The sequence below is a fragment of the Aythya ferina genome, assembly GCF_964211825.1.
Source record: "Aythya ferina genome assembly, contig: HAP1_SCAFFOLD_1422, whole genome shotgun sequence".
In the NCBI taxonomy this organism is placed as follows: domain Eukaryota; kingdom Metazoa; phylum Chordata; class Aves; order Anseriformes; family Anatidae; genus Aythya; species Aythya ferina.
The window spans coordinates 1-9,808 of record NW_028180687.1 but is presented as its reverse complement, the minus strand read 5'-3'; the positions used below and the strand labels follow the sequence as shown (position 1 = coordinate 9,808).

At 68.7% G+C, this 9,808-nt stretch overlaps 1 protein-coding gene across 1 annotated transcript; it reads left to right on the top strand.

Moving 5' to 3' along the window:
• Window positions 1–143: 143 nt before the first annotated feature.
• On the top strand, window positions 144–8,642 carry LOC311429604 (far upstream element-binding protein 2-like; the record flags this gene model as incomplete). Its single annotated transcript, XM_084540700.1, has 21 exons — window positions 144–248; window positions 1,255–1,323; window positions 1,474–1,512; window positions 2,105–2,188; window positions 2,287–2,494; window positions 3,111–3,538; window positions 5,495–5,600; window positions 5,772–5,810; window positions 5,961–6,000; window positions 6,108–6,157; window positions 6,290–6,361; window positions 6,695–6,752; window positions 6,833–7,004; window positions 7,104–7,202; window positions 7,285–7,383; window positions 7,477–7,579; window positions 7,680–7,780; window positions 7,865–8,006; window positions 8,104–8,264; window positions 8,348–8,466; window positions 8,554–8,642. Coding segments are annotated over 21 exons (2,383 nt in total), but the record flags the coding sequence as incomplete, so codon positions are not given.
• Between the last annotated feature and the right edge of the window lie 1,166 nt (window positions 8,643–9,808).

The window sequence follows — 9,808 nt, the reverse complement described above, 5'->3', positions numbered from 1 at the left end:
CTGCTGCTGGTGGTGGAGGTGGCCGTGGCACCTTCCTGTACGACTACCGGGCCTTTGTGAGTGGGGGGGGGGGTCCTGAGGTGGGGGGGGGGGGTGGTGACACCCGGTGACCCCCCCCCTTAATTTCCCCCCCCCCCCCCAAGGCTCGTAGCCTGGTGCTGGACCGGGCGCTGCGGGCGCTGCGCTGGCAGTACGGCACCAGCCGGGGGGGGGCCGTCACCAAGGCCTGGGACACCGTCATGAGCAAGGTGGGGGGGCACGGGGGGGGGTCGGGGGGGGTCCTGGGGGGGGCCTGAGGGGGTCCTGGGGGGGTTATGTGGGTCCTGGAGGGGTCCTAGGGGGAGTTTGGGGGGGCGCTGAAGGGGTCAGGGGAGGTCACGGGGGGGTCCTGGGGGGTTGGGGAGTGCTGGGGGGGGGCATGGGGGTCCTGGGGGGGGCCTGAGGGGGTCCTGGGGGGGTTATGTGGGTCCTGGAGGGGTTTTGGGGGAGTTCAGGGGTGCTGAAGGGGTCAGGGGGGTCCTGGGGGGGTTGGGGAGTGCTGGGGGGGGCATGGGGGTCCTGGGGGGGCCTGGGGGGGTCCTGGGGGGGTCTTGGGGGGGTTATATGGGTCCTGGAGGGGTTCTGGGGGGAGTTCAGGGGGTGCTGAAGGGGTCAGGGGGGTCACGGGGGGGTCCTGGGGGGGTTGGGGAGTGCTGGGGGGGGGCAGGGGGTCCTGGGGGGGGTCCTGAGGGGGGTTGGGGTGTTCTGAGGGGGGGCTCTGGGGGTCCCAGGGGTCCTGAGGGGGTCCTGGGGGGAGTTTGGGGGGGGTGCTGAAGGGGTTTGGGGGGTCCTGGGGGGTTTGGGGAGTTCTGGGGGGGCCATGGGGGTCCTAAGGGGGGGCTGGGGTCCTGGGGGGCTTCAAGGGAGGGCCTGAAGGGCTCTGGGGCGGCTCTGGGGGGTCCTGAGAGGGTCTGGGGGTCCTGAGGGGGGCCATAAGGGACCTGAGAGTGATGGGGGGGTCCCGGGGGGGTCTGGGGGGGTCGTCCTGAGAGGGTTTGGGGGAGTCCCGGGGGGGGCTTGGCGTGCCCGGGGGGCCTCAGTGTATCCGGGGGGGGCTCTGTGTGTCCTTGGGGGGGGGGGGGGGGGAGGTCGGTGTGCCCCCCCCCCCAGCGTGCCCCCCCCCCCCCCCCCAGCTGCAGTGCTGCGGGGTTCGGGGTCCCGGGGATTTTGGGGGTTCGGCGTTCCAGGCGCTGTCGGGGCGCGCCACCCCCGCAGCTGCTGCCGCCCCCGGCCCCCCCCGCCTGCGACGGGCGCAGCCCCCAGCCCGAGCTCGTGCACCAGCAGGTGACCCCCCCCCCCAAAAAAAACGGACCCCCCCAGAACCCAAAAATGACCCCCCCGAACCCTCCAACCCCAATGTGACCCCCCCCGCCCCCAAACGGCCCCCCCCAAAAACTCCTGAACCCCAAAATGACCCCCCTGAACCCCCCCCAGAACCCCAAAATGACCCCCCCCGGACCCTCCAACCCCTATGTGACCCCCCCCCCAAAAAACGAACCCCCCCAGCCCCAAATGGACCCTCCCCAAAACCTCCTGAACCCCCAAATGACCCCCCCCAACCCCCAATGTGACCCCCCCAGCCCCAAAATAACCCCCCAAGCCCCCCCCAGGACCCCCACAGCCCCCCCAAGCCCCAAAGTGACCCCCCCAGAACCCCCAAACCCCCCATGACGCCCCCCAGGTGCCCCCCCCCTTATGCCCCTCCCCCCCGGGGTGCCCCCCCCCATGACGCCCCTCCCCCTCCATGTGCCCCACCCCCACCCCAGGTACCCCCCCCTGTACCCCTCCCCCCTGGGTACTCCCTGGTTGCCCCGCCCCCCTTTTACGCCCCGCCCCCCCTTTTACGCCCCGCCCCCCCTTTTACGCCCCGCCCCCCCTTTTACGCCCCGCCCCCCCTTTTACGCCCCGCCCCCCTTTTACGCCCCGCCCCCCTTTTACGCCCCGCCCCCCCTTTTACGCCCCGCCCCCCCTTTTACGCCCCGCCCCCCCTTTTACGCCCCGCCCCCCCTTTTACGCCCCCGCCCCCCTTTTACGCCCCGCCCCCCCTTTTACGCCCCGCCCCCAGGGCTGTTACCGGAAGCTGCTGGGCCTGGTCCGGGAGCGCAGCCTGGAGCTGGGGGCGGCTGCCACGGTGGCGGCGGTGCTGCAGGTGACGTCACGGGGGCGGGGCTGACGTCACTGGGGAGTGCTGACGTCATTGGGGGTGATGACGTCACACACCCCATGACGTCACTCCCCCCCCCCCAGCTGGTCACCGTGGTCCTGGCCCTGCTCCTTTATGTCACGCTGCAGCCCCGCCCCCCCGACGAGGCCCCGCCCCCCGACGAGGCCCCTCCCCCCGAAGCACCGCCCCCCGACGAGGCCCCGCCCACCGAAGCGCCGGCCCCCGAAGCCTCCCCGGACCCCCCAAATAAAGGCCCCGCCGCTGATTGGCCGCTTTTTTCCTCCGAAACGCGTCCGCGAAGCTCATTGGCCCAGGGCGCTGTCAGTCACGCCGAGTCTCTCCCACTGTCTCCCTCCCCCCCCGCGCGGCGATTGGCCCGCCCGCTGTCAATCATCCCGCGCGCGCCTGGCGGACCGCGCTCTGATTGGCCCGTCCTGCGCCCCGCCGGCCAGGCCCCGCCCCCGCCGCCCGCCAATCCGGCGCCGCGCTCGCTGCCGCCGATTGATTCCCGCGCCTGTCATTCCCCGCGAGCCCCGCCCCCCGCCTCACCCGCCAATAGCAGGCCGCCGTGCTGCCGCCTGCCTCCCGAATGGCTCCGGGGGCCGTCAGTGAGGCTCCGCTCCCCCCAATGCTGCGCGCTTGGGGGCGGGACACCCGTCTCCCTCCCCCCATTGGCCCACCCCCCCGTCCATCACCCACCCTCCATCCGCTTCCTCTCCCGCCCTCCACCCCATTGGCTCCCCTTCCCACCCCCCTCCCACCCCCTCCCTCCCCCTCCTCCCATTGGCCCACCCCGCCGCCACTCACCCCTCCTCCCCTCCTCCCCCCCTCTCCTCCCTTCCTCCCATTGGCCCTTCTCGCTGCCACTCCCCGCTTCCCCCTTTCCCCATTGGCTCCCGCCGGGAAGAAGCGGGGCGGGCCCGGCGGGGCGCTCCCAGCGTGCCCCGCGCGCGGTGTGTGGAGAGCGCGGCCTGCTCCCGCCTCGCGCCCGCGCCGCCGCCGCCGCCATGTCCGAGTTCAGCCCCGCGGGGCCCCCCCCGGCCCCCGGCCCTCCCGGGGGGGCCTCGGCCGCCGGCCCGGCCTCGGGGGGGCCCCCTCCGCCCCCGGGCCCCGGCTCCGGGGGAGCTCCGGGGGTTGTGGGGGGGGGAGGAGGAGGAGGAGGAGGAGGCGGCGGCGGCGGCGGAGGCGGGGGGGGGTGGGGGGCGGGGGGGTGGGAGCGGGGCCAGGCCCCGGAGGAGCCCCCGGGGGGGCGGAGGGGCAGGAGGAGGCGGGGGGGGCCCGGCCGGGGGGATCCGGAAGGACGCGTTCGCAGACGCCGTGCAGCGGGCCCGGCAGGTGAGGAGCGCGGGGGGGGGGCACCGGAGGGGGGGTGGGGGGGGGGAAACTCAGCCCCTGTCCCGGGTACCGGGGTGTGGGGGGGCTGGACTTGACCCGCAGTAACCCCAGACCCGTCCCTACCCCCGGTTACTGGTGAGGGGGGGGCCGAATTTGACCCCCAGTAACCCCGAACCCAGCTCCTGTCCCGGTACCGGCGGGGGGGGGACCCCAAATTGGCCCCCAGTGCCCCTAAATCCACCCCTACCCCCGGTTACCGGCGAGGGGGGGGCCCGAATTTGGCCCCCAGTGCCCCCAAACGCACTCCTGCTCTCGGTTACCGGCGGGGGGGGGCCCGAATTTGACCCCCGGTAACCCCAAACCCAGTCCCAGTACCGGTACCGGCGGGGGGGGGACCCCAAATTGACCCCCAGTGCCCCCAAACCCAGCCCCGGTAAGCGGCGGGGGGGCCCGAATTGACCCCCGGTAACCCCAAACCCGTCCCTACCCCCGGTTACCGGCGCGGGGGGGGCTCCCATTGACCCCCTGTGCCCCCAAACCCAGCCCCGGTACCGGTACAGGCGGGGGGGGCACCCTAAGTTGACCCCCAGTAACCCCAAACCCGTCCCTACCCCCGGTTACAGGTGAGGGGGGGGCTCCCATTGACCCCCAGTGCCCCCAGACCCATCCCCAGTACCGGCACTGGTGGGGGGGGCCCAAACCCACCCCATGTCCCCGGTTACCGGCGGGGGGGGGCCCAAATTTGACCCCCAGTGCCCTTAAATCCACCCCTACCCCCGGTTACCGGCGGGGGGGGGGGCTCAAGTTGACCCCCAGTAACCCCAACCCCCCCCCCATGACCTCGCTTACCGGCGGGGGGGGGGCCCGAATTGACCCCCAGTGCCCCCAAACCCACCCCTACCCCCGGTTATTGGTGGGGGGGGCCCCGAATTGACCCCAAGTAACCCCAAACCCAGTCCCGGTAACCGGTGGGGGGGGGGCTTTGGGGCTGCGGGGGGGGGTTTGGGGGGGCTCTTTGGGGGGATGGGGGCCGGCTGTGGGGTCAGCACTGCGGGGGGGGGCTCAGAGAGGCGTTATGGGGGGGGCTGGGGGGGGTCTTGGGGGGGTCACGGTGCCCGGGGGGGGCTCCTGGGGGGGCTGGGGGGCAGCTTTGGGGTCCCTTTAGGGTTTTGGGGCCCTTTTGGGGGCTGCTGTGGAGGGGGGGGGGGGCAGATTTTGGGGTTTGGGGTACAGTGGGGGGGGGGTCATGGGAGCGTTAAGGGGCTATGGGGGGGCCCTGGGGGGGTCATGGGGCTGTTTGGGCGGCTGGGGGGGGCTGTTGGGGGCTGGGGGGGCTCCTGGGGGGGTCATGGGGCTGGTTTTGGGCTGGGGGGGCCGCTCTGGGATTGTTTTGGGGCCGTTGGGGGACTCCTGAGGCCGTGGGGGGGGCCCTTTGGGGTCGGGGGGGGTCTCGGGGGGGAGCTTTTTGGGGTGCCCGTTGTGCTCTGGGGCTGGTGGCGGGTTTGGGGCCCCCCCCCGAGGTTTTGTGCCCCCCCCCCCCCAAGTGACATTTTGCCCCCCCCATAAGGTTTTAGGGTTTCCTGTGAGGTTTTGGCCCCCCCAGTGATATTTTAGGCCCCCCCCATGGGTGTTTGTGCCCCCCCCAATGATATTTTGCCCCCCCCAGGACATTTTGGGGGCCCCCTCCCATTTTGGACCCCCCCCAGTGACATTTTGGGCCCCCCCAAGGGCCTTATGGGGGTCCCTACCATTTGGGACCCCCCCTCCAGAACATTTCAGCCCCCCCCCATGACATTTTGCCCCGCCCCCCAAATTCTGTGCCCCCCCGTAACATTTTCTGTGCCCCCCCCCCAAAAAAAAAAACCAAAACTTCCCTCCCCCCCGGATTTGGGGCCCCCTGTTTTGTGCCCTGGGGGGGGTGTCTCAATCAATTTTTGGGGTGCCCCCCCCCCACAGATCGCGGCGAAGATCGGGGGCGACGCGGGCCCGGCGGCGACCAACAGCGCCCCCCCCCCAGACTTCACCTTCGGGGGGGGGCAGAAGCGGCAGCTGGAGGACGGAGGTGGGGCCGGGGGGGTCGGGGCCCCCCTTTTCCTCACGGGGGGGCCCTTTACGTCCACCCCCCTTTTTTTTTTTAGGGGGGGGTAACACCCCTCTGTGCTCTGTGCCCCCCCCCTTTTTTTTTTTTTGTTTTTTTTTTATCCCCCCCCCCCCCCAATTTTTCTCCCCGCAGACCAGCCCGAGAGCAAGAAGCTGGCGGCGCAGGGGGACTGTGAGTACGGCCCGCGGGGGGGGCCGCCGACCTCCGTGGCCCCCCCGGAACGAGGAGGGGTTGGGGGGGACCCCCCCGGCGTGCCCCCCCCCCCGGCCGAGCGCGGCCGGCGGCCCCCCACCCTCACGGGGGGCTCGCTTCCCTCCGCAGCGCTCCCGGCTCAGCTGGGGCCCATGCACCCCCCTCCCAGGTGAGTTTGGGGGGGCCAAAAATCACCGGGGGGGGGGTTAAAAATTACCGGGGGGGGGTTTGGGGGCCCTCACGCCCCCCCCCTTCTTGTGTCTGTGCCCCCCCCAGGTCGACGGTGACGGAGGAGTACCGCGTCCCTGACGGGATGGTGGGGCTCAGTGAGTCTGGGGGGGGTTTTGGGGGGGTTTTGGGGGAATTTTGGGGGCTCTGGGGGGTTTTAGGGGTTGGGGGGCCCAGGAGGGTGCCCCCCCGCTTAAAAAAATCCCCCCCCCTTAATTTTTACCCTGCAGTTATCGGCCGTGGGGGGGAGCAGATCAACAAGATCCAGCAGGACTCGGGCTGCAAAGTACAGATCTCCCCAGGTAGGGGGGGCAAAAACCACTAATTTTTGGTCAAGCGCCCCCAAAAAAACCCTTTTTGTCCTCATTTCGGGCTTGGGGGCCGCCTTTTATCCTCATTTTGGGGTTTGGGACCCCCCTTTTTGGGATTTGCCCCCCCCTTTTTGCTCTCAGTGTGGGTTTGGGCCCCTCTGGTTCATCGAAGGGGATCGGGGGGGGTCCCCATCCCTTCTTATCCCCCAAATATAACCCGGGGGTGCCCCAAAACCCTCATTTCTTCCCCAAAAACGATGCGGGGGGGTCCTTGAGCCCCTATTTTTTTTTTTTGCCCCCCCCTGACCCCCCCATTCCCCACAGACAGCGGCGGCCTGCCGGAGCGCAGCGTGTCGCTGACGGGCTCCCCCGAAGCCGTGCAGTGAGTACCCAAAACCCCCCAAAAACCCCCTAAAACCCCTCCAAACCCCCCCAAAACCTTTCCGTGCCCCCCCCCCGAAGGAAAGCCAAGCTGCTGCTGGACGACATCGTGTCGCGGGGCCGGGGGGGGCCGCCGGGGCAGTTCCACGACACGGCCAACGGGCAGAACGGCACGGTGCAGGAGATCATGATCCCCGCCGGCAAGGCCGGGCTGGTCATCGGCAAGGGCGGCGAAACCATCAAGCAGCTCCAGGTCTAAACCCCCCCTGACCCCCCCCAATCCACGGGGGGGGCCTTTTTTAACCCCCCCCCTCGTTGTTTTACACCTCGTTTTCCCCCCCCCTCCTTGTAGGAGCGAGCCGGCGTCAAAATGATCCTGATCCAAGACGGTTCCCAAAACACCAACGTGGACAAACCCCTGCGCATCATCGGCGACCCCTACAAAGTCCAGGTGCCCCCCCCGCGCCTTTTTTACCCCCCCAGGCCTCGTTTTGTCCCCCCCCAGCCTAATTTTACGCCCCCCCCCCCCGCAGCAAGCCTGCGAGATGGTGATGGACATCCTACGAGAGCGCGACCAGGGCGGCTTCGGCGACCGCAACGAGTACGGCTCCCGCATCGGCGGCGGCATCGACGTGAGGCCCTGAGGGGGGGGGTTTTTACAAAGTGGGGGGGCACTTTTTGGGCCCCCCCCGAAGCTCACAAGCCCCCCCCGTGTCCCGTTGCAGGTCCCGGTGCCGCGGCACTCGGTGGGGGTGGTGATCGGGCGCAGCGGGGAAATGATCAAAAAGATCCAGAACGACGCCGGGGTGCGGATACAGTTCAAGCAAGGTGGGGGGGGTAAAAAAAACAACTTGGGGGGGGGGCAAAAACGCAGTGGGGGGGTTCTTTAGACTCTCTGCTAACCCCCCCCCTGTTTTTTTTCCCCCAGATGACGGCACGGGCCCCGAAAAGATCGCGCACATCATGGGCCCCCCCGAGCGCTGCGAGCACGCCGCCCGCATCATCAACGACCTCCTGCAGAGCCTGCGGGTACGGCACCGGGGGGGGGGCAACGAAAAAAACCCCCCCCCACCCCCCAAAATTCACCTCTCACACCTCCGTTTCTCTCCGTAGAGCGGCCCCCCCGGCCCCCCAGGCCCGGGAATGCCCCCGGGGGGGCGAGGGAGAGGGAGAGGGGCAGGGAGCTGGGGCCCCCCCGGGGGCGAGATGACGTTCTCCATCCCCACGCACAAGTGCGGCTTGGTCATCGGCCGAGGTGAGCCCCCAAAAACCCCCCCAAAACCCCCAAAAAAACCCCAAAACCCCCCCAAAATAGAAAAGGGGGTTCTGAATTAACCCGGGGGGGGGCCCAGGGGGGGAGAACGTGAAGGCCATCAACCAGCAGACGGGGGCGTTCGTGGAGATCTCGCGGCAGCTGCCCCCCAACGGCGACCCCAACTTCAAGCTCTTCGTCATCCGCGGCTCCCCCCAGCAGATCGACCACGCCAAGCAGCTCATCGAGGAGAAGATCGAGGTGCCCCCCCCCGCTAAAAAACCCTCTACCCCCCCCCTCTGAAGCATTTCGGGGGGGTTAATTCCTTTTCTTCCCCCCCCCAGGGGCCGCTTTGCCCGGTGGGGCCGGGGCCGGGACCTGGGGGGCCGCCGGGTCCCGCTGGCCCCATGGGACCCTTCAACCCCGGGCCCTTCAACCAGGGCCCCCCCGGAGCCCCCCCGCAGTGAGTATCGGGCTGGGGGGGGGGGGCTGGAAGGGTGGGGGGGGCGCGCAGCCCCCTCCTCACCTCCTCCTGTGCCCCCCCCGGCAGCCCCGGAGGCCCCCCCCCGCACCAGTACCCCCCCCAGGGATGGGGCAACACCTACCCGCAGTGGCAGCCGCCGGCCCCCCATGACCCAAGTGAGTGCTGGAGGGGGGGGGCCTTAATTTTGGGACCCCCCCTTCGTTTCTGTACCCCCCCTTTATTTGTGGGACCCCCCCTTTATTTACAGGACCCCCCCTCCTTTATTTGCGGGACCCCTCCCTTGCTTGTAGGACTCCCCCCCCCCTTAATTTAAGCACCCCCCCTCATTTCTGGACCCCCCCCTTATTTTTGGGGGCCCCCTTTATTTGCAGGACCCCCCCTTTATTTACCGGGGACCCCCCCTTAATTTACAGGACCCCCTTTATTTAAGACCCCCCCCATTATTTGTGGGACCCCCCCCTCATTTAAAGGTCCCTCTTCTTTCAGGTATCCCTCTTATTTAGCCCCCCCCCCAATTTCCTGTGCCCCCCCCCGCTTTCTGTAACCCCCCCCAATTTTCCATAACCCCCCCCAATTTCCTGTGCCCCCCCCTCATTTAAACCTCCCCCCTTCAACACACCCCTCTTATTTAGGTCCCCCCTCCCCCACTTTCTCCGCCCCCTCCCCCATTTTTTTGCACCCCCCCAATTTCCTGCGCCCCCCTAATTTCCCGTAACCCCCCCCCCACAATTTTCTGTGCCCCCCCCTTTATTTAAGGATCCCTCTTTAAGGCACCCCTCTTACTCAGGGCCCCCCCTCCCCCTTTTTCCGCCCCCTCCCCCATTTTTTTGCACCCCCCCACTTCCTCTGTCCCCCCCCCAATTTCCTGTGCCCCCCCCATCTTCTGTAACCCCCCCCCACAATTTTCTGTGCCCCCCCCTTTATTTAAGGATCCCCTCTTTAAGGCACCCCTCTTACTCAGGGCCCCCCCTCCCCCACTTTCTCTCCCCCCTCCCCCACTTTCTCTCCCCCCTCCCCGATTTTTTGCACCCCCCCCACTTCCTCTGCCCCCCCCCAATTTCCTGCGCCCCCCTAATTTCCTGTAAACCCCCCCCCCCACAATTTTCTGTGCCCCTCCCTTTATTTAAGGATCCCTTCTTTAAGGCACCCCTCTTACTCAGGGTCCCCCCTCCCTGATTTTTTTGCACCCCCCCAATTTCCTGTGCCCCCCCCATCTTCTGTAACCCCCCCACAATTTTCTGTGCCCCCCCCCTTTATTTAAGGATCCCCTCTTTAAGGCACCCCTCTTATTTAGGGCCCCCCTCCCCGATTTTTTTGCACC